The sequence below is a fragment of the Thunnus albacares genome, chromosome 9, assembly GCF_914725855.1.
Source record: "Thunnus albacares chromosome 9, fThuAlb1.1, whole genome shotgun sequence".
NCBI classification, from domain to species: domain Eukaryota; kingdom Metazoa; phylum Chordata; class Actinopteri; order Scombriformes; family Scombridae; genus Thunnus; species Thunnus albacares.
In genome coordinates, this window is record NC_058114.1 from 27,945,718 (window position 1) to 27,970,794 (window position 25,077).

At 38.5% G+C, this 25,077-nt stretch overlaps 1 protein-coding gene across 2 annotated transcripts in view; it reads right to left on the reverse strand.

Moving 5' to 3' along the window:
* Positions 1-25,077, reverse strand: part of LOC122989682 (gamma-aminobutyric acid receptor subunit gamma-3) — a 66,278-nt gene extending 41,201 nt beyond the window's left edge. The window contains exons 1-3 of one of the 2 annotated variants that reach the window (XM_044362714.1): positions 24,708-25,077; positions 24,301-24,446; positions 5,764-5,831 (exon numbers count right to left, since the gene is read on the reverse strand). In XM_044362714.1, coding sequence (XP_044218649.1) covers positions 5,764-5,831; positions 24,301-24,446; positions 24,708-24,760 — 267 coding nt within the window. In that variant the 5' untranslated portion in view covers positions 24,761-25,077. Of the gene's footprint in view, positions 1-5,763; positions 5,832-6,457; positions 6,538-24,300; positions 24,447-24,707 lie in introns of those variants that run through there. The other variant, XM_044362715.1, reaches the window with a different exon arrangement.

A 25,077-nucleotide genomic window follows, 5' to 3' on the forward strand; every position in this document is an offset into this window, starting at 1 on the left:
ATTTAAATTAAAGTAAGTAACAGGCTCTCATGTAAACTTTCAGTATATGCTGAATATTCTAAGAATGCCAATATAAGCACAGGACTATGCTTTTCATATAGATATGTTACATATAGTGTAGCAATAATACAATGCTTACAAGCACAATATATGACAGGATTAACCGCACTGTTTTTTCAAGACACAATTAAGCAACCACGTAAAACATAATCTGTCCTGTCATTAAAGATAGAGCATTTGGCTCAGAGTGTTATCCTTACCATGCCATCCTTGACATTTAAATGGTCACTTACTGGTTGTTGGATGGTGCACAGCTTACTTGTTTTAGGACTCTGCTGGTCCTCTGACCAAATGTGGCTTTCTGCTTGCACAGCCAGCAGCTGCTCTGTGAGCTAAGCGCTGGATCAAACTCAGGAGAAAAATGCTGATGTCTGCTCAAACAGTAGCTAAATTCCCTTTTGAGATAAAGTCACAAAAGAGGTCTAAACATTTGTTAACTTCAGAGACAAAGTCATGCAAACGACAGCAATGTCTACAAGGCAATTAGAACCACACAAGTGCTTTCACTTATTTTGGCTGATTAGACATTGTCAGTGTGTGTGTGCACAGACTGCTTGATTATGTTGCAAATGTCGGGTTGGAACAACCCATGTCACACCCAAATTAAACCTGAGAGAAGCTTTAATCACCCAGAAAACCTGAAAATAGTTTTTTTTTTTTTTTTAGCAGGGCCTTAAAGGCGACGCAAACATGTAAAACATGTAAATGTTAACATGCAAACTTTATCATTAATCTAAAGGTAACAACTGAGTAAAAGTATAGCAAAGCCTCATTTCCTGAACATTTCAGCTCTCTCTGACAGGACAGGAGAAAACATTCTCTACCTCATATCACCAAAGTCACTGAAAGAAACAGTTCAACATGTTGGGAAATGTTTCACAAATGGCCAGCAGGGGGCAACTCCACTGGCTCCAAAGAGAAGGCCGATTGTATGGAATCTAGGAGAAAATGACCCAACTTCTCACTTGATTTGTTAGCTCAGTAAATATTTTCCTAATGAGTTTATGGTCTCAATCGCTAGTTTCAAGTCTTCTTCAATAAAGCATGATGTTCATTTTGTAAATTATAGTCCCATTGAGAGTAAAATAAATGATAAAGCAGAGTATGCTTTAGGGCATGGCTATGTTGTGATTGACAAGTCGCTAACACCGCGACAATGTTGGTTTGGTAATGTAACCACGGCATAACCCCAGATTCACAGAGTATAGTGAGTATAGTTGTAGTTGTCACTATTTCACTGTTTTCAGTTCATGAAAGTTAACTGTAACATTTTGGTTGCCTAAAGAAGTCTTGTTCAGCGTTTATTTGTACTAAAAGACCCTCTAGGGTATTGGATGTTCAGTTTTTCCGGTAAGAACCATTTGTTTTAATGGTTTTAAGCCTGTTTTTTCACTAGCGAAAATTAGCATTAGCGTTATCACAGTTAACCATAGACTGTAAATGCACCATACTAACCAAGCTAGCAGGTAGCATTAGGGTTATCTCCACCCTCTTGTCCAAGTATGGTCACTTCTGGCTCCAAAAATCCAAGATGGTGACGGTCAAAATGCCAAACTGGAGGATTCAAAATGGGAGTCCACAAACCATTGGGGAACGTCACATTGGCTACATCCATTTTTTTTTTTTTTTTTTTACAGTCTATGGTTTTACCCTGATTCCAGCCTTTATGCTAATTGCCTGCCAGCTCCCTCTTCATATTGTAACTTTAGGTAAGAATGCAAATAAGCACATTTTGTCAAACTATTCCTTTCAGTCATATGAATGACAATAAACTGCTATGAAGGAGCAGCTAAAAATGTATTTACAGGTAGCTGCAGAAATATTTGTGTATAAGTGGAGCAGAATTTTTGACATGGAGCATGCCACTAAAGTCCTGCAATTCACTAACATACATGCCTGTAATGCTGTTCTTCGTGTCATGTATGAAATGTTTGAGAGAATGTAATGATCAGCATTTGATTTTGATTAGGTAAGCTGCCCAAAAAATGTACTTGTTCACCTCAACAGTATCCTCTCTCGACTTAAGATCTCCTCTCTCTGCCTGTCCATTTGATCGTCGATACTCTCTGTATTCTTTTCCAAAACCCATAACTCTCCCTTACTTGATCATTCTTCACATACAGTCACTTCTAAGTATCCTAAAACCTCCTGCCTCTCGCCCATCTCTTACCAATCTCTGTGCTTTTCCTCCTGACCGATGTCTGTCCTAGACTCCCTCATCCCCTCTGATCTCCCTCTCTTTCACTTGGACTTATCCTATTCCCTTCTTCTCAGCCAGTAAGTCAAAGCCTCTCTTTACCATCTTCCATTTAATCCTGCAAATTCAGATACCCTAAAATCTAACAGTATCAAGACAGTTTGACACTCCATTGGACCTCCTGAGTGCATTTTTGCCCAATTAAAACTGGCACTCACAGTCAGTTCTACTAAATCTGCAGTCTCACTCTGGTGACAGTTAATACTATAATTAATTCTTTTCTGGTTTCAGGCTGAGAGAGAGTTTTGTTGATGTTTACAGCTGTTAATTGTCTTATATCATACTAGTTGACTAACATGGACTTTATATGAACTATTGCCTTTTCAACAGTTAAATGTGAGTGAAAGGGCCCTATTTTAATGATCTAAAGTGGACGGTCTGAAGCGCATGGCACAAGTGAATTTAGAGTGTGTCCAAATGCACTTTTGCTATTTTAATGGTGGAAAAAGATGTCGATGCACCAGGCACATGGTTCAAAGGGGTTGTCCTTAGTCTATTAATTAATCATGGCTGTGTTTTCGGCATAACATGCAATAAACCAATCAGAGTGTCATCTCTGATTCCCTTTAAAAACCAGGTGTGCTTGCACCTATGCAGATTGCTATAATAATGGCGCATTTGCCAAGTAGTAAGAAAGAACGCTTCTCTGCAGAGGAAACGTATCTGCTTGTGCACAAAGTGAAAGCGCACGATCCATAACGAGCACACTGGCAACTGCTGCTACCGAACCCTCCTGTGGCCAGCCCCAGACCACAGGTTGATGATCCTGTTCATTGATTTGTTGCAAATGTATTTTCACTCGGTTTTTGAAAAGGTTTATTTTTTTAATTACAGCTTTGGTTTCTTTAAAATCATTTTGCTTAGTCATGGAGTGACAGGTCAAATCAGCAGGGTTTTAATTGCTGAAAGTATGGAAACCTGATCACTGTACTCTCAAAAATGTTTATGAATATTTGTTAAATATTGTTCAAAAATTGAATCATTAATTTTAATCATGTAAAGAATCATCAACACAGTTGTCAGCTCTCCAAGGTGCTGATCCTGCTGCTGGCAGCAGCTAGAAGCTGTCCAGATTTATTTCCTTCGTTAGTTTAATCATTATTTTCACCTCATTTATTTCCTCATGTGTTCCTCATGTCATGTATTGTTCCTCATGTATTGATGCAGCAAGAAAGTCGATCTGTATCTGATCCATTATTGTCTGTCTGTTTAAATACCTATGTGTATTGCCACAATGTGGTCAAATAATTAAACAATTTTATCCATCATTACAGCAATTAGTTAATTCTGATAAATATTATGACTAAGCATTATGACCTGTATTTTTTAAACTGTGTTGATGTACACAATAATAATCGTTCACATTGTAATCCTTTTATTTGTAATCTTTTGCATGTCTGTGCGCTGCTGCGCATCCTGTGTGTGTAACAAGCAGGGTTTACGTTGTGCACCCGCCTATGTAGGCGCATATTACTATAATGATAATGGGCCCTTAAAATAACAGTGAAACACTGTGCCATTGACTTTAGACCAGGTTTTTGTTGGTCAATAGCGCAATCACTCTCTGCTGCCTCAAGATAGCAATGCGCCATCAATGCGCCTGACCACACCTTACTTTAAGACCAACATGCCCATGGGCGCTCTGATGGGCGCAAGTGCCATTGCTATTTTAACAATGTGGGCGCTGGAGGGGAAAATGACAAGTGCATCAGTCTTAAACTAACAAAAACACTTGCGTTGAGCTTGGCGCCGCTTTATGCTGGGCGTAAGATAGGGCCCAAAATCTGTCAGACGCAACATTATTAAAGTTTCCATGTGTCAAATGTTTTATCTGATTATAGCATCTTTAAAATAATTCTGAGTACATTTGTTTTTGTATGTAGAAAAATTAAACACATTTCAGTAAAAACCACAACTACACAAGGATTGCAATTAGATTTGTGGTGCAGCCAACAGAGGCAAATATATGTGACTAAGTGTTAATAAAAGTGTATTAACTTGCATCTGAATTTAAACCAGATACGACAAGTGTAAATGGAGCCTCAGTGTCCCTGGGTTAGATTGGCAGCAGCGTGCATTGCTGTACGTCACAATGTCATTCTTGATACTACCACAGTGTGACACCGATATAAGGAATTGTCAAATCCTAGTTTTAAAGGTATAATGTGTTAGAATAGGCCACCTGATCCAAACACATAGGAGGTAGCATATAACCCCAACCACCAAACACACACACACACACACACACGCTACCCCATCACCATTATCGCTCACTGAATATAGGTTTACAGTGAATCTGTGCTATGGCGTTGTCAAGATATCAAAGTGCTGCAGAGACATTAGAGCCAGCGGTAAATTACAAACAAGTTGCACAGATCGCTTGCACTACGTAGATAAATTACAACATAACTCTAAGTAACAATGTGTTACAATGCCAAATGGCTCATGCCAGCTTTCACATAGCTGGTGCAACTCAGTGCAGTTCCTCGGATCAGCTGACATGACCAGCTGATGCCTCCCCATAGTAGATATGAAGGGCTCATTCTAAGGTATTAAAAACGCAACAATTTTTGTTTTCAGGTGATTTAACACAAATTAAAACATGCTTATGAATATTATATTCCATTTCTGCTAAGTCCATTCCACTACATGCCACTAAATTCTACACACTGCACCTTGCAAGATGAAACTTGAAGGCTTATTTGGGGACAGTAAGGACCTAGCCATCAAATCAAAGCACAGTGATATACGCACAGTGCTACGCGCATAAATGTTGTCTGAGGTGGAGCATAGAGTAAATAAGAAGTCGTCACGAGTTAGTGACTCTGGTATTACTTGCACATGATTTATGAAGGTAACCACAATGGATCACCAAATTAAAGGCTTCAGATACCAAACACATATTTACCTTTGAATGGTTGAGGGCATTAAATAAGCTGAAATGACAGGCTTTCATACTGCCATAACATAACAGATTCTGTTATTCTTGCTATATTCACATTAAACTTGTGTTTTTGATCTGAACCCATATGTGTCTACTGGTTGGAGTTTGTCAATTCAGGGTGTTTATTCACATTAATCAACATTTTTTTGTAATTTATTGGCATTTTGTTTGAACTTATTACAAAACTATCAACTGAGTGATGCTGTGCTGAAAGCAGACCTGCACCTTGGATGCCTACTCTGACCACATCACTCAGTTTTTACCGAAATAAAATGGTAAAAACAGTCTCAGCTGGTTGCAACTCTTCACCTACCTTCCCACCATGTGTGTTTTACAGGGCAGAAAAATACCAAACTCATCGACAACACACAGTTCAAGCTCAGACATGAAAATGTCATAGAGCTGCCATGAAAAAAGACACCTGAACAGAAGCAGAACTGTGTGTACACAACGACTAAACAAAATAGGAAGGACATATCACAAGTACTGTTGAAGGACTTACCATATTTATTGATGATACTGGTCCGATGCTGTTCACAAATATGTCGACATCTATGACAGTTGGTTTAACTGTGGAAAAAAAAGAGCAAAATCATTATTGATTAAGGATTTAATTTAGGCACCATACCTGCTTCTTTTGTACATCAAAGAAAGTCACAGTGAAGGTGGACAAATGAGACGTTATTGTTCAGAATCCTTTGAAGAGCAAGTAGCTGCTGAGTGAAGCAGTCCTCCAACTGTGGTTGTTAATAATGAACACACATTGGTCTTTATTAAATAAGATTGCTGTCATAAAATACCACTATAAGAGTTCTCTTGAATGCAGCAATAATGCATCCATGGCCACACAGACCACAGATAGGCCAGTGGCCTAAAGGTTAGAGAAGTGAGCTTGTGACCAGAGGGTCATCGGTTCAATGCCCGGACCAGCATAAATCTGGGTAGGCAAAGAGAAAAAGCAGTGTTTGCCCCTCCCTCATTACCACCACTGAGGTGACCTGGGGCAAGGCCCTTAATCCCTGCTGCTCCAGCGGAGCTGCTCAGTGGCCAACAGGTCAGACTGTGGTTGTACTGGGCAGCTGTGTGTAACTGTGTGAATCGGGGCGTTCCTGAAAAAGAGTGCATTGCTCTCAGAGAAACTCCTCCTGAATAAATAAAGATGAGAAAAAAGACAGCACCATAACACAACACACTACCTTACTGTCGCATGACAACTCCATTTAGAGTATCCGAGGAACATCAGAGTAGTCAGCTGGTTCTCAGTCCTACTTATCCCTGCTGGTTTCATTCAAGCAAACTAATCATGAACTGAATCACACCTGGGACGCCAGATGAATGTAATTAACTGATAAACCAGCAGTATTTCTATCTCTGATTGGACCAAGATGAAGCACTGTGGTGGTCTACATCCTACCCCCCAATTCCGATATTTTCTCCATAACCTGAAGATAGAAGATAGTTCCACAAATTAAAAAAGCCAAGGCCTCCAGTGTGAGTCAACAAAAAAAAAGAGTTGACACAAGTTTGATACACAACGAATCAGTACAGCTGGTGCGGAGCTAACAGACTGAATGGGTTGTCTGTGCACTAGTCATACTTTATAAACTGCTAATATCAAGAAATTGAATCACCACATCTTAACATAAACATTATTTCACCAGCCTTGCTGGGATCACCCATCAGGCTTCAGTCCTACAGCTGAACGACGCTTAAACGCTGAGGAAAACTGCAGTCAGATAATAATTCTCTGTGGGTTCATCACTAGGAGTTACACCTTTCACATTATATGCAGTTTTTTTTTACATAGTAGAAAATTATTGATCAGTGCAGCTTTAAGCCAAAAATATTTTTATTTTAAAGACATAAGAAAGAAAGAATCTTCAGGTAGTAGGGGGACAAAAAATTGATTAAGTGAAACATGATGACCTTCCTGTGATAAAGGTTAAAGGCTTAGCAAAGCAATGATCTCATATATTTTGTTTAAAGAATTGCAGTTTAGTTAAACATAAATCAACACTTAGCAAAAAATCGCTTCCACCAAGAAGGTACTGGCAAGCCAAGAGGGCTGCCACACTGCACAATATCTTTTAACCAGTATCCCATTGCCTCCAGCACCACATTCTTATACACCATCACACTCCTCATAGCTCATACACACCAAATTCTAAGAATAAATTTGCTTTTGTTCACTACTGTGCACAATCAAATGCCTCCTTCCAGTTCAGTCAGCTTCTCTTGTGGTTGAACACCCCTGGCTTCCCCCAACTCTGCTGCTCTCAAGGATTTCATGCTCAGTGTAAAAGTGTCACTTAAAACTTGAACTTTTAAACCAGCTAAGTGACAGCTGTGACATACTGCTGCCATGAGCATTCACATTTGCATAGCAAAGAGCTCCTCCATCATTTTACATTACCTGTCTTTGGAGTCTTCACGACTCGGCCAATTAAATCCACAGCAAGAATTTTTCCACCTGCCACTCTCTGTGCCAGCGTTCAGTTCACGTGCTAACAGATGGCACACTGGAGAACACTTCTGGAGAGTCCCTGCTGAGGCAGCTTTTCGAAAACACTATATCCATAACTACACAACACCTGGTGAGCAAATTGCATAGTTCTATTGGATAAGCCACTAAAAATAAAACAAGAAAAAAACAGCATTGAAGATCTGAATGTAATATTTGACAAAATCATTCCAAGACCCTTTATGATAACTCATTTGTAGTCATTAGAACATTTCTGTGAATCACAATTTAATCAGCGCCCGTTTCATGCCATATAACCACAGATGGGACAGGGATGCAAACACTTCAAACATACTCCTACGAGTGAGTTAACAGCTCATTGTGTGTACTCTGTCAGGTAATAATCTCAACTCCTGCAGCAGCAGCAGCCACTAAGACAAGAAAGTAATTGGAGACAATCAACCCTGCTGGGTGGCCCTGAGCCCTTTTTTTTCCCACTCTCTCCCAAACACAGTATATTCATGTGCAGACAGACAGGTGGTGCAACCCAATGGATGCGTTCATTAACAGAGATCAATAATGACCACAGGAATCCCAAAATTTCAGGTCGCTCCCCAAAAGTAGTCTCTCTGATAATAGCAAGGTCTTACATTATCAGTGTTTCACACAACAAACACTTTGCAGTCACAATTATTTGGTCTGAACAATGTCAGTCATTATGTCATCTTTGAGATCATATCTCAAATCACATTTTAGAAACTTGACTGAAGAAATAAAGGGAGGACATTCTAATGCTGCTTACATGTCTCATCAAATAAGACAAAGAAAACAAGGAAAACCTTAATATTGTTGTGATCCAACTGGAGAGATTGTTTTCTTAAACCGGTTCATTACATTGTTTCCAAAACTTCATTTAGATTACAAAAGTGATCTTTAGTAAAGCATATGGTAAATTAGAAAAGGCACACTGCTGTGTGACCCTTTCTCCTATGAATTACGCTCAATGCAGCTAATTCACGTTAGTAATTTACATCCAGCAGGAAGTAGTGGGATGTTCATACAATGGAAGGAACAGTATGCATGTGAAGGTCAGTCTAGTGGATGAGCACAAGGACTTTCATGAAATACACTGAGCACTTTTCATCTTCATGCGCAGATTACCTTTGAATTGTCTACTCTCTTTTGTAGATAAGTACCCACTTTAAAATTATAAATGGTTCGTTTAAACATGTCATCTGTGTGACGTTGCATCCAGCTGTACAGTTATACAAAGATGACCAGCAGGGGCAGCTAGACCCACAATTTGTAAATCAAATCTACAGAAAAAAGGTCAGCAGGATATCCACACTGGAATCTAGGGTGAGATCCTGTGGCTCATGGTCGATGACAGCATATGCAAATAACCCTGCTATTTGATTCATACTGTATAGGCACAGTTTGCTATGTACAAAAGAGTCAGGGGAGGTGGAATATAAATCAGTTTCTTGTCTCAGCTGTGCCATAGTAGCACGTGAAAAAAATGGCTCACAAAAAGCTATACTGGTAGAAAAATGGTCTATGTTAAGGAGGCCTTTCAGAGTTGAATTTACATTTGTGAAGTCTGGTCATGTCATAAAATCTGTGCTTTATGTTGTACATTTTAACTTTGCAAAACACTGATCCAAATAATAATAATAATAATAATAATAATAATAATAAGTGGGAAAAATATGTGCATATATCGGCAATCGCCAAAAATGATAGTCAAAAAGTAATCGTGTTAAATAACCGTGAGCAAAAATAATTGTGATTATGCTTTTTGCCATAATCAAGCACCCCTAAAGAGAACATAAATTTTGATTTACATACACACACACACACAAAGCATTTAAATACATCATCGACTGGTGAGGATGCTGACTTTTTGTCTGGGACCTTCTTTTAGCATGTCATTATGTATTAAGACCCTTTTTACAGGGTTCTCATTTTTAAAAACAAGTAAGCCAGAGACAGGGTCATCAGCCATCTCACAAAGTTACATCAATCATCATTTTAGTTGACAAATTTGATGGTGAAAATAGGGTGACCATATTTTCAAACCCCCAAACTGGGACCTTTAAGTGTACCACACGTTCATGCATGTGCTTATGCACACACCATAGACATTGTCATCAGGATGGGAGACAATTATTTCAGCGCTTAGCACACCTACCAAGCACACCTTTCAACACCATGGACAGCTCCTCAGCAGACAAAAAATTATGTTTTGTCTCCCAAAATCCACCAATGTATTTGTAAGTGTGCACATGCCCAGGCTGCCAGCTAAAAAACAAAACAAGGGACAAATCTCTTTGTGACCTATAAATAACTTTATAGGTTATAACATAAAAATAACTTTAACTTACATCCTCACAATGCTATGCCACGAGCTGATTGCAAGTTTACAAAGATTAAAACGTCAAAACATTAAATCACAATTTCACCTCAAGAAAGAGCCTTTAAAGAAACTTACCTTTAAGAAGATTGCCGGGTACTTCATGCTTTGCATTCTTTCCTCTTGGTTAGAGTTTCTATTTTGGAGTTGCTTATGTTTGGCTGTCTTAATATGATCTTTTATACCAGCATTTACACCATGCGTGACTGGAAATATACTCTTGCAGTGTATGCAGAACACAGCATTTTCATTGCCGGGTACTTTATGAAGGAAGGAGTAAACCTCCTGGAGCTCTTTAGAAAAAACAGACTCTCTCTTCGACATGACCGCTAACTGTTAGCATACTAACAGGTTTTGTCAGAAAGAGCCGCAAGCATCATAGGCTAGCAACAGCCTAAACAATGACACATTGATTGATTGACACATGCAGACAAATGAGTGTTAAATTTAGATGCATGGTGCATTGTATATGCTTTTATATTGGATTAGATAATAATGAGTGGGACAGAACATGATAAATATCTATGTAAGCGCTGAAAACAAGTATAATATTATAGTTATTATTTTAATTGTGGTGAAAACTGGGACAATTTGGTAGTGAATGTTGAAAACTGGGACATTTTAGTGTTTTACAGATATTTGTCAGGACTTGGGACACCCAGTTTGAAACTGGGACAATCCCAGACAAACTGGGATGTCTGGTCACCATAGGTGAAAAGCCTGCTTTTATCTGCCTATTTGTCTGAAATCAGGGACCAATTTTTTCAAAACAATTACTCAGAATTTCAATTGGTAAATATGTCACTGTTAACTGCATTTGTGGTGAGTTAAAACAGAAAGCTTGACAGGCATAGAAACAGGGCCAACAGTCAACACAATGAGCCAGTATTCACCAAAATACCATCAACTCACCAACACTCTCATGTTGTTATCTTTGCCATAAGATATCAAAAGCATGCAAAAGCACATTTCATGGTCAGTTGTAGCGCTGCTTATGCCAGTCTGCCCTACAACCAAAATAAAGCCCAAGGTGTGGGCTGTAAAAGCCTAAAGACAATAGGTAGCTCACTTGTTAATTATGTCCTTTTGAAGATTTGCACCTTTGACAATGAAGCTGCGTTAGATTACTTTCTTCATTATACAGTGCTAATTGTGTTACAGGGTATAGTTCTGCACCTTCCTACAGTAGCACTTAGCAGCAGTTACTGTGACTAGTCATTCAGTAAATGGGGACAGCTCATTAACTTTAGGGAAATAGATAACATGAACTAGAAATTAATTAGCTGTTGCATGTGGGGAATTTATCAGTGAATCCATCATCGAAATATTTTGAATGGTCATCTACTAAATATACTGTACTATTCAGGATGTTATCTCCTCAGATACCAATACAATAAAGGTATCTTCTCTGAAGATATGCAGTTTTAAATAACAACAGGAAGACAAGAGAATAACTGAGAATGAACTCTCTCAGGGGAGGGTATAATCTGTTCTGCAATGGTGAACGAGTACTTAGAGACATTTATAAAATCATCCAGTGAGGGGGAGAGGGAAGCCATAACCTCTTGTGAGATTTATTTGTCATTAGGGTGGGCAGAGGATGATGAACAGGTCCATGGAGACATTAGCTAATCTCTCTCCAGGTTTGCACTGGAGCCTGGCCCTGTCTGATGAATGGATGCACATAAGCTGCTAGTGTAGAGAGGGGACAAACTGCAGACTTGGCTCTTTGTTTGACACATTGACAGTGATATTATGTCAAACAACATCATGTGACCATAGCTGGATATTTGCCTTCTTTCTGGTAAAATTAAATTAGAAATGTCCAAGTCATCCGAATTCACTAAAAATATTGGAGTTTGAATCCTTAATTTATCTTTCTCACTTCTGTCTATGTGAACTGTATAACGAATGAGAAAAAATGCTGCAAATGTAGATTCACTGTCTGTGTCCTAACCAAGGGTAAGTCTTTTGTTTACAAAGGGCTGAAATATTTAATGAGTTGATTAAACTTCCATTGATGTGAAGCATCAAACTGATTAATTCTTTTGACCTCTGATGGCCTGAATGTTATCCTGAGTGGGTTTGGATCTTCCCACCTCATCCTCTCCTGAACGGCTCCTCAGTCATGAGGATAATCCAACTTTGATTTTCAATAATTCCTCATCAACAATCACAAAAAGGTACATGGCAGGGAGTAGGTGTTGCCTACACTGCACATTAGTGAGGGCTGGCTGGTGCTGGAATAAAGAGGATTAACTTTTCTCTTTGAACATCAAATAGGGCGGGATGACATGGTTGACATCAATGTCACAATATTAATAAAAATATTTTTCTGATCTTTGTGAATATTATATATATCATGATATAAAAAAATCACAAAATCACATATAAAATAATCAAACTGATCTTCATTGTAACAAACCGTGTTCCACTGTTATCCATTACATCGGACAAAACTCACACGTGTAACAAAAACTTGTTGGACAACAGTATTTTGTAAAAGAGTTACATAATATGATCATTATACCCTGACTGATACTGGATTTTTGAGGCTGACACTGGTACTGATACTTACAGATACAAAAACAAAGTTGCTAAATGTTTCGCTATGTTTACCAGCTAACTGTTGTCTAACTTTGTCTGTAGTGCACAATGTGTTTAATCAGAGCTCGACTGAACAGCTGCCTTCTGCTGCTCATAATGAAGTTGATAAGAGCAGTTGGACTGAATCAAAACAGTAATGTTGGGGGCTGTAAAACCAAAACAATTAGCCAATAGGCGCTAAAAAGCTCAATGGAGTTGAGGGGAATTGCAGAGTTGGATTATCATTCTCTGTGGGTTTGTCACTATGAGCAACACCTTTCACATGACTCATTGTTAATATCAAAATATCAATAAATGCAGCTTTAAACCTGCAATAACTGATTTTTGGCCACTTGGGGGCAGGGGTCGGAAACAACAACTGACACATATCATCACCTTTTAAGTGACTATGGTGAACTTGATGCCTATTTACACATCCAGTAGATATGAAGCAACATTAGCATTCATTTGGAGTCGTGTTTTTAACCACCAGGCAAATGTAAGTCAAATATTCACTCACCTTATAGCTGTTTTGCTCTCTACCTTCTCCTAAATATCTGGCTCATTAACTGCCAAATGCTCCACTATATCCACCAGCTAGTTGCTAACTTTGTCTGTTTGCTGTTTGGCACTGAGCAGGTAGTGTACAGTGGGTTTATCAGAGCTTTGTTTCTGAAAACAGCTGCCTTCTGTGGCCAAAAATGACTATGAGAGCGATGATATTGACCCAAAACAGTAAAGTAGAGGGACAGGATAGATAAAACAATGAGCTGAAAGATGCTATAAAACTCCTTATCTGTACTTCAAGGATCCCTTAAATTTATATTTTTAAAAAGTTGTGACCAAGATATAGTTTACTTTAAATCTCCCTATTCATCATTTATAAGCAGCTTAGAAGTTTATAAGCAATAGTTTATGACACTGTAATGTAGTTCTTAGCAGATCCAAGTGTTTATTAATAATTTTGTTAACATCTATAACTCCTCCATCCATTAGTGGAGGCTGATATATAAACAGATAATGAAGGACAATGTAGTAAAACATAGTTGTACAGTAACAATATAAAATACATATGTCCTTATATCTGCTCACAACTACATTATAGTGTGTTATAAACCATTTATTATATATACTGCATATAAATGCTAAATAGGGAGACTTAAGTTTTACCCCTAAAAAATGGCTTTTGCGTTTCTGTACTTCAATTTCTTATTTGTTATCTGCTGACATACTTGTATGTGCCGATATAAACACATCTACGATGAGCTAACACCAGCTGATCAATGATATTGTCACAAATTAAGACAAAAATGTATACTTTTGAAACATGAAAAGATACATAGAAAGACTTCACTAAACCTGCCCTAATGTGTAAGAATTAAGAGCATCACATCAGTAATGTTACTTTTATTTCCTATACAGCTTAAACCTCCAAAGTAAAGTTTTATCATAGTCTGCATAGTCTCAAACTAGGACTTGTTTCTTGTCTTTCCCCCATCGCTGGAGTTACTGGTCTCCACAGCCGCACATTTTTGTCAACTCATTAATCACATAAGCTAGCAGGAAGTCCCGATGACATAACTACATGTGGGAGAGTCGCAGCCTATTCTTGGTTGGCATCTACATACTCTGAGCCGCAGCATAATGACTGATGGCATAAGGACTTCAGCTTCTCCTCTCACTGTCCAGGCTCATTACTAGAAGAAATGCCAAGGGCCCTGAAATATTCAAAATGCAGAACAGATCACCTGCCTCCGGCTAACTGTCCCACAGCCGATCATCTGTCACCCAGTAAGTAGCAAGACACCAAAGCTAGTTTAAGGAGGGCTTTTTAATGAATGTGTGAGAAAATAACTCCACTGTGGCTACAGCTCAGGTTGGAGTTAAATATGGGAGTTGGGACTTTAGTGTATTTAAAACTTTTCATCTTTATCAGGAGATATTTCTCTTTTGCAACTATTAGTGTAGAATATAGTAAATTTGTCATATTTTTTAAGAGAAAATGTACTAATCTGTTGTGTAGTACTCAGGTGTAAATTTTAAAGTAGTGTACATGTAGTTTGTAGTAGTTTACATGTTGGATTCTTTTTGGATTTTGCACATTTTCCATCAGTCCAGTGTTAGCTACATCTGGCATGTTGATCAAGTAATAAGTTGTGGCAGCTCCTCCAGTGGGCACAGGCACTTTTATTCTGTACATGTATAACTCATGTAAATATTAGAGATCACAGTATGATAAAGCCAAAGAGACGGTAACGCCATAAAACAACAAAGAACTGCTGAGTCTTTGATATCCTGTTTATTCACCTCACAAACAGAGGAGGGGATCATGCATATTTACACAGCAAAGTACCAAAAGCAAATTGGTAATTTTTGTTAACTTCCTTTTTTTTTTACAGTGTATGTGGGTGGCAGCCTATCACACTTCAGTTTTTGTATCTGCCACACTGATAGACATCAGTTGAAGAATTGCAGTGCAGTCAGTGCAATTATCTCTCTACAACCATCAGCCAACTCACATCTTGGCCCGTAACTCATTAATATTCCCTATTAATCAGCAAATGTTTCTCTCCTGAGTTCCTCCGGTCGAGATGAATCCATCAAACATGTAATGTGTTCAATTTAAGGCAATACATTTGGTCAAACAGACATTTTTTATTTAATCCAGTGTTTTGAATTTTTTGGGATCTTGAATAAAGTACATGATTACAATTTTGATTCTTGAAGCTTTAGATGCAAACTAACAGATAAAATAATTTGCAGACAAAAGCTAATTATGACACACCAAGGTAGTTATTGTGCATGCGGCTAATGATCACTTAATTAACCATCTAACTCTAGAATATGATATATTTTTTTATTTCAGAGCAACAGTGTGTATTTATGCAACATTTATTTATTGTGACTGGTTCCATGAGTCTGTCATTCCCTGAGTACTCAAATCAGCATCACTGTATGTATTTTGATACATATCCAAACCTATATGCAAATAAACATTTCCTATGAGAAATAAAACATATTTAGAGGATTCTGCAGCCTGTGCTCTGAGTGCTTTCTAGTGTTACTCTTATCAAATTGATCTTATTTTACAGGGGCACAGGTCCTCTAATGTGGCTGAAACCCTCATCAGATCACACAGGTAGAATATAGCAGTCAGCTATATAACATGGAACATGCCCTGACAATTTTTGACAATAATACATTTTCAATCAGCCAGCTTTACAGAGGATAATCTGCTCAAGGGAAAATGGATACAGTATATTGATAGACATAAATGTTAACTTCAGTCTGATGCTTTGTGTAAAATGCACTTCAAACTTGCCATGAATTATTCTTCAATCCTCAAACACCTTGTTTGATTGTGACTGACTGAGCTTCAACATTTCTAGAACAAAACTCTAAACGTTCACTCCTTTTTCCCTGGACACCACAACACTCAGCTCTGATTAATTGCGGTGAACCAAACATACCATGTGAAAGTGAGATCAATCAATCACTGTCATCTGCTGAACTGATTCTGACAGATCCTGACGGCATCTTTTGTGATCAGCTTATTTACTAGGTGACGGTCCAAACAAAAGCCTCAGTCATTTTTTACTGTGTGAAGTGGCACCATTTAAAACAGCACATTCCTTTTGTACTTCTTTTCAGGCTGATTTCCTTATTCTGTTATGCAATCACTCTTTGAAAGCCTATTATTGTGGTGTGATGGTGTCAGGTTTAAACTGCTTGCTTAGTTTTGTGCATAGAAAAACCACACCTCTTAATTATAAGGGGATTATTTCAAAATCCATCAGATGACAACGCAGGTACTCATGGAATTAGAGTTACATGCAGGTTACTTCTATTTGCTGTTCGGTTCTTACAGTTTTCAACTTTCTTTAGTTTCAGAAAGCAGAATTCTTGAGGCATGATAGAGCGAAAGTCACAGGTCAGACATGTGAAGTTGATTCCAACAATCAGTCCAACAGTTCACAAGTTGATGGAGGGATGTACAGGGTCCACATTTAGGTGACAGAGATGACTGACAAGATCTTGTGTCTAGATGTTTAGAAAATGGAACAAATCTGCCTGAAATGAGTAGAAGTACAATTTGTGCCTCTGTATCTGCCAATACATTGGTGTTATGTACATTCCAACCTGCAAAAACTGCAGTGGAGAATTTTGACATCCCATTCATGATGAATACTGAAAAAAATTTAACTGAAAAGTACTATGCTGAGAAATGAGGGGGGTGGGGGGGATTGAGCCCAAAACAAATCACATTAGTTTTAGATATGACACCATGTGAAAATAAAACAAACAGGCTCGTATCTTGTCTTTCTAGTTCCCATCTGTAAATGTTCTGTCTCTTATCATCACCTTACATTTAAGTCATACAGTGGAAATGCCCCTCGTTGTTTAAGCATGGTCCATTACGAGCTTTAAAAAGTCACATTCATTAATGCTCAAGAGGACAAGGTCAAATGACTTTAGTGCACCATCTGCCATTAAAGGGGCAGCATCACAACAAATGAGTTTCTAATTTACTTATCTGTGGTTTGTGGTCAGGGGAATTGGGAAAAAAAGAAGCTAATTGCCCTCATCCTATTTATCATTGCTTCTGTGAAATTATCCATACAAGTTAATTTAGTCAGCTTTGGCTGGGCAACCAGGGAGAACATACAGATCTCTGAGACACTATAGAAATAATAATTCTCCGAGTGAATGAAGGTGTGTGTGTGCGTGTGAAAAAAAAACGAGAAAAAGAGAGGATACAGCAGTCCTTACAGTAGCTTAGTGAAAAGGTCACTGAGTTTATTACTCAGACACAAAGTTGCTACGTACATCCAGTGTTTGACAGCTAAACAGCGCAGGCTGCACAACATTAATCAAATGTGAAAGTTCTTACATATTTATCACTTCTACACATTTCAGCCAAACAAAGTTTCCATGTGCATGATAAACAACGTGACACTATAAACACATTATGCAGTTTCTGTGATTGATATTTTCCAGCTTAAACAGTATGTTCAAACATAATATTATTTTGGTGGTAAGCATCCAGTTCTTTTTTTGCTGACTGACATTACACCTGGACACCTGTATAAGGCTGGTTTGTGTTATTATGATCTCAAAGGCATCATGGCCACAGAAATGTTTAACATGGTTTACTTTACAAATAATCTGAACTAACTGCCTGAGCATTTCCTTTATTTTTTGAATTCATTATGTTATACACTACTTCTTCTGGCTAGAAAACTTGATTCATAATGACAGTACTCTGAACGGAATAGTTCAACATTTTGGACAATTGGTTTATTTGTTTACTTGCCAAGAGTTAGATGAGAAGATCAATACCATTCTCATACCTCTCTCGTATCCTAAATATGAAGCTAGAGCCAGAAGTGGACAGATGTGTTACAAAAGTGAGGAGAGTGACAGGCTAGGGTTATTTAGTCGAAGTGACACATGAAGAAACTGACACCCAGGAAGTGGCACTTAGGATGTGAAAGTGGGATCAACTCTCTCAGACAGAATCAAAAGGTTTTTTCCACAACTCAGTGTGTAAGTGCAGCCACATCTGCCTCTCAGTGACAGTCTTTGTACCAATAATTCTGTCCCCTCTCTGTCAGGCCAAAAAACCCCCCAAAGCTTTCCTGAATTGGTATCCATAGTAACCGTTGTAGTATACATGCAACCACTGCCTCAAGACTCAGATGCTAAAGGCTGCTTTTGAAAGTTGCACCTACTACCCATATTACTCAAACAACTGTTGATAAAATATTGTTAATAATAAGTTGCCAACTTGCTTTCATCCTAAGTACTTTTTAAACATGCATATTTACTGCTTAAATTACAAACCTGCCTTGAGGCCCCAAAAGCTCAAGGTTGACTGTGTGGCAATTCCTGTGTGGTAATTTGATTAACTGCACATTTATGTGGTAATATACATCACTAATAAGCTGAAGTGATGAGGCCTTAAGGTGGCTCCTAAATTCGTACCTAATACTGATGCTATTTCTTGTAGGCGGACCCTGTGTCAAAATCTAGTTTTAATACCTTAATTATTTTAATTATATTGTACTCATATGGTACGTATTCCTTAATGACTTGTGTTAAATCGAATCACTGCAAACCAACTGACACGTACTTGTATTCCAGTATGGAGGAGCTGGTTGGTTTCTTGGGGTCAAAGCAAAGTATAGGCTAATGGAGCGGGCTTCTGTAGTCTGCTGTGTGCTCTATACTTGATAGAAACTTAAAAGCAAAAAGATATATACACAATGGACACACAGGAATGGGAACAGTTGGTGGCTCACTAGGAGCCGACACCAACAACAAGCAGGTTAACCCGAACCTGACTTTACTATCATGCTGTGAAACATGGGTGATGTGTACTTTTATGTATTTATCATCATACCATTTTATTTATTTATTATTGTTTTTAAGCTTTAAACCTGCATGCATTGACAGATTTCTGGGCCTTTTTGGGGCATCACAACATGCTGTAAACACAACATTCACATGTTATCACCTTTTAAAAGTTGGCGTGCTTGTTAGCGAACAGTTGCCTATTTACATATCAAATAGATGCAGATCGACATTAGCATTCATTTGGAGTTGTGCTTGTGTCCACCTGATGAATGTAAGCCCTATATTCAGTCTCCTTCTAGTTCTTCTGTGGTCTTCACAAACTCCTGAATACTGTATCTGGCTTCTTTAGCTACTAAATACTGCACTATGTTTGCCAGGTAGTCTCTAACTATTTGTCTGCCATTTGGTGTTGGACAGGTAGCGTTCAGGAGGTTAATCATTGCTTTTTGTTAAAAACAGCTGCCTGCTGCATCTGGAAAACACTGCAGGCCTGTAAAGCCAAAACAATGAGCTGAAAGATGGTAAAATGTTCCATAGAGCTGAGGAAAAATCAATTGTTGGGTTTTAATTCTCTGTGGGCTCATCACTATGAGTGAAACCTTTCACATTACACATAGTGATTTGACCCTTTGTTAATATTTAAATACTGCTTACAACAGCTTTAAAGATTCAGTTATCATACATATACTGACTTCTTAACAAAAATAAGAACGCCATCAGCAGTAATATTAACTGTAAGATAAGGTGTGAGTGTTGAAATCCTTATGATACAATTACTGTACCACTTGCCAGCTGGTCCACAACCTCATCAGTGATAGACAGTACAGAATTGCTAAATGTATCACAGACATGATGGCAATCACAACAATAAATGACAAAAGAAAGACTAAGTGCATCAGAAAAGAAGAATGGAGGTCACAACCTGAAGCTGAGATAACAACCATGTGATCTGAGGCAGCTCATCTTGTCAAGACTGTGACTCTAAAACACAACAGACTGTTGAAATCTTAAGTGTCAGCTGGACGTCTCTAAACGTGACCTGCTGACATGCATGCTATTTTACTTCACTTTCTCAGGTGGATGAAACCTGACCTCCAACTCCTCTCTGAGCTGCGGTTACTGTGGCCTCTAACCAATTTGTGCTTCGTCAGTTTGATGGTTAGAAAATAACACAACCTTGTTATGTTTTACCAAGAAATAAATGACATTTTGCTTTTAACTAATATTTTGCAGGAACAAATTACCCCAGGTACATCTATTAAAGCTCACACACCGTGCCAAACATCAGGAAATGACTATTGTTGATCTTTACACCAGAGGCCACTTTTCAAACCCAGTGGAAACAGAGGCAGAGCCTCATTGAAGGAACTGATTGGGAACACTGGCTCAACATGACCAATAAACAACACAATCATCTCATATATGACATGAGTCAGTGAATTACAGAACTTCCCATATCTCTCTCCTCCACTCAAAGTTACAACCTCCAAATGTAATTTATATTCATGAGGATATGCTGATGAGTTACATCTTAACCTTTGTTATTGTAGGTCAGCAAGTAAGTAACAACAGCAGAAAAACTGGCTGATTTTTTCAACTTGCATGAAGCAAACAACCAAGAATATAATGATGTAAATAACAACTTTATAAAAATGGTATGCCTGCCTATCAGCCCTTAGATGCACAGGTGATTCAAAATTGACCCAGCTCAGTTTTCCGGTGACATAAATATTTGAGCATGGCATATTCCAGGTATTCCTCAGAAACCTTCTTCTTTCCATCCCCCCAAAACTTTTGTATCATTACCTCACCTTTCCATAAGTGGGTCAAAAATGACCTGTACTCAAGATGAATGTATACAGGATCCTCATCTCTGTCAGGTAAACTGTATATTTACTGTGGACCACATTTTAACTGTAATGAGCATCACCACTCAGTTACATGTGTTTTAAGAGAGCAAGATGATTTTACATTTGATACATGTAAGTGTGATCTGTATTTATGTAATATTTGCACTATGATCACAGTTATGTGAAAGATTATCTGCTATTAAATCATATTAGCCTAGCTAGCATGACTAGCTGTGTTGTATGTATTGACAACATAACTAAGTAGCTTAGTTGCTTAACTTTGTAGTGCCATATTTCAGAGAGATACACTCTTGCTATAATATTTGCTAGTTTAATAATTTGATGATGGGTAAACCTTTAGTATGTCACCTACCAACCAAATTGGTTGGTAGGTGACATACTGTTCACATACTGTTCATATTTTTACAATTGTATGGTACAATTTGAGTGGCCCATAAAAAAAGCTAAGGCTCAAGTATAAAGACAGTCTGCAGGACAAACTATAAGCTAAAGACAGCAGGGGACTCTGGCAGGGTCCACACATGATCACAGGGTACATGAACAAACTGACAGCTCAGTATGAGGACCCCCTACTCCCAGATAAGTTGAATGAATTCTGTTGCGGATTTGATTTGCAGTCAGATGAACAACTTAGAGCAGTAGATAGAGTAGATCCCTCCTTTGGTAGTGAAAGAGCACAAGGTTAAAGCCCTCCTCACAAACAAAATAGCAGGAAGGCAGCAGGGCCAGACCATGTGTCCGCATTCACTTTAAAATACTGCAGCAACCAACTTGCCTCTCTTTTCACAGGTATCTTTAACTGGTCTCTTCGGCTATGGAGAGTCCCCACATGTTTTAAATTTGCTGTTGTCATCCCTGTACCCAAGAAGTCTGAACGATTCGTTCAGGCCTGTTGTTCTGACTTCTGTTGTTATGAATGTGTTGGAGTTGGACATATTTCCGTTTGCAGGATGCTGTGTCTCTGTGCCTACACACTATCCTGCAGCACCTGGAGTCCCCTGCCACCATGTTCAGCGTTTAATACCATACTGCCCCTTAAACTATTTGATAAACTCCAGATGTTGGGAATTAATCAGTCTCTATGAAACTGGATTTTAGATTTTCTGTCTGATAGGAAGCAAGCTGTTAATGTAGGTAACATGTTCTCTAGACCTATGACCCTCAACACTGGGGCCCCTCAGGGTTGTGTTGTTTCACCTCTGCTGTACTCACTATATACCAAAGATTGTGTATCCCATTCTGAACCTGTGCAGATTATTACATTTGCAGATGACACAACAGTGGCAGACATGATAAGGAATAGTGATGAATCAGCCTACAGGGCTGAGGTGTGACCCCACTGGACTGGTGTAGGGCAAACAAATTGGTTTTAAACATTGTTAAGAAAAAAGAAATGATAATTGACTCCCGGAGGGATAAGGAGGTCCTCCCTCCATTGGTCATCAGTGACCAGATAGTGGAGAGGGTTGACACTTTTAAATTCCTTGGCACCACCATATGCCACACACTGAAGTGGGAAGTTAACATCGGCCACATAATTAATAAGGCCCACTAGAGGCTTCACTTTCTGCTTCAGTTTAAAAGGTTTGGTGTGACTGGGGAGGCGATGCTGCACTTTTACAGTGCTACTGTGGAGAGTGTCCTCGCCTTCTCAGTCACAGTGTGGTATGGCAACACAACCGTCCTTGAGAGGGGAGAGCTGGAAAGTGTGGTACACACATTGTCTAAGATCATTAGCTGTGACCTTCCCTCTTTCTCCTCCATATATGCCACACATGTCAGATGCAAGGTGCAGAAGGTGACGCTGACCCCTCCCCTCGGGAATAAGACTCCAGAGTCTTAAGTGTTGGGCATCTCACCTCAGGTACAGCACACATCATGAGGCTGTTCGATACTCTGACGCACAAACACTTGTAGTAGCAGAGCAAGCATTAGCCAACAAGCACTTTAAAAGTAGGTAGGTAGCAGCACAAAGCAACAAGCACTTTAAAACGAATGTAGCAGCACAAAGCTCTTTAGGACTTTTCTTTTCCACAAGATGATGCTACGCAGGAAATTATATTATGTATGTTTGAATGTATAAATGTGGATGCGCTGCTCTTGTTTTATCTACTTTATCTACTTAATATGTGTTTTTTTGCCCGTTAATTTTAATAGCTTTACTGAGGCAAAGTCCTTTCAACTGTGTTGACATGGCAATAAAGTGTTGAATTGAATATTAATCAATTGATGTGCTATTCAAAACATTCTCTTTAATTTGTATGTTTTATATGTAGTGTTGTCATAGCTGCTAGATACACAGCTGAAAGTCTTACGAATGCTGGCTGAGGGATCAGTGATGGTGTTTGAAGATGACCCTGACTATCACCAGACGATCACAACGTTTCCTCAAGGAACTTACTAAGGAGCTTGTTAACACCACTAACTGGGAGACTTCCCCCCAGTTATCAACCCAGTTCATTGAAGCATAGGGGAGGTGTTGGTGGGGGGGGGGGACATCCAACAGGAGGGAAGTGAAAAGGGTCAGGTGAAAAGACCAGATCAGCCCAAGTCAAAATGACTGTAAGAAATTGTGTAGAAGGCAATATACAAGTGTGAAATGATCAGTGATCAAAGCCAGAAGCAGGTAGTTTGTCTGAAATGCATTTTTTTCTTACTCTTCTGTTTTTTAAGTGTGTTCAAAATTATGAATCTTAAACTCTTGTATGAAATTCAAATAATTATTTTGTGCAGAATTATAAAGATAGTCATTAATTAATAAATGTATTAATTAATTATCGTGTATATTCATTATTAACAAAAACTATCGATTCTAAAACAATGTTTTTCCACTTATGGAAGAGTGTTGATTTTATTGACATATGCATCTAAGGGTTTAGCATGTTATAGATATTAAAACAATTAGTTGTTATAAAGGGGTTATATTAAGTATTATAACCATACCTATAGTACCAAATGATTATTATAAGACATCTTAATGCATTATGAACACTTACAGCAGCTCTTATATTGCAGTTTAAAGCATATAGGATGTTATGCAGGTTCTGACAAACATCATATAATTGAAGCAGCTTTTTTATAAAGTGGTTCTCATTTAATGATCAGTTATTAATTTAATTAAATGACTCTAAAGGTAGACAGACGCTATTTGCTCATTTATTAGATTATAATGTCAACTGAATGTGCAAGTGTCTCAGGTCAGTTCAAGTCATAAATGTCAATATACACGAGCATTAAATCAGCGCCAATTAACCAGCTGACTTACACATTACAATGGATTTACAGTCTGCTGCTGGACACATTCACCATCTCTGATGATATCACAGTGACTGACACAAAAGTGACTATTACCTCCGATATCCGGCCGCAGTTTCTTATCATATTCTTTGAGCAAATTGTTGAGTATTTCCGTGGCGTCGGTTTCCTGTGATTTGGGAGCCAGCATTTGGTTTACAGTGACATCCTCGTAGTCCTCTTCGTATTCGATTGTTAGAGAGCTGTAAAGGTAAAATGAAAGCAGGTGGTAGAAAACAGAAGAGGCACTGACACAGGCTTAAAACAAGCGATGCCATGTATTGTATCTCTGCAGACTGCATGCAAGTAAACATAATGAACTTGGAGCCAAACATAAAGTTTTCTTCAGGAAACAGCTGGTAACATTACCGCAGTGAGCATTAGGAGAGCTGACATTTATCTTATCAACCAACATCCCAAAACATGTTGTCACTTTATAGAGCTGTTTTAAATGCCAGACTTACCAAGTATGAAGAACTGACAGGAGTAAGACATAAGCCAATAATTTGGATGACATGTTTTTCTTTCTTTTTTTTTTTTTTTTTGTAGGATGACAACAGAGGACGGTGCGTATCGGTGTCTGGACACGGTGGTCACAGCTGCTCAGAGGAGAAAGCGAGGGAAAAGCACTTCATAGTTTGTAATCCAAAAGAAATTTTAGTCATTGTTCAAATCAAAATCCTTTGTCACGGGCGTTTTTCAGACGGTGGAGCAGCTTCTCACTTGTACGTAAGGGTTGCAGTTGTTTCCTCGATTGCGGACACTGCTGGTCTTACGCAGGTGCGCACACTCTGAATGCATCCTGTGAAAGCCCCCAATTCATCAAAAACTCCT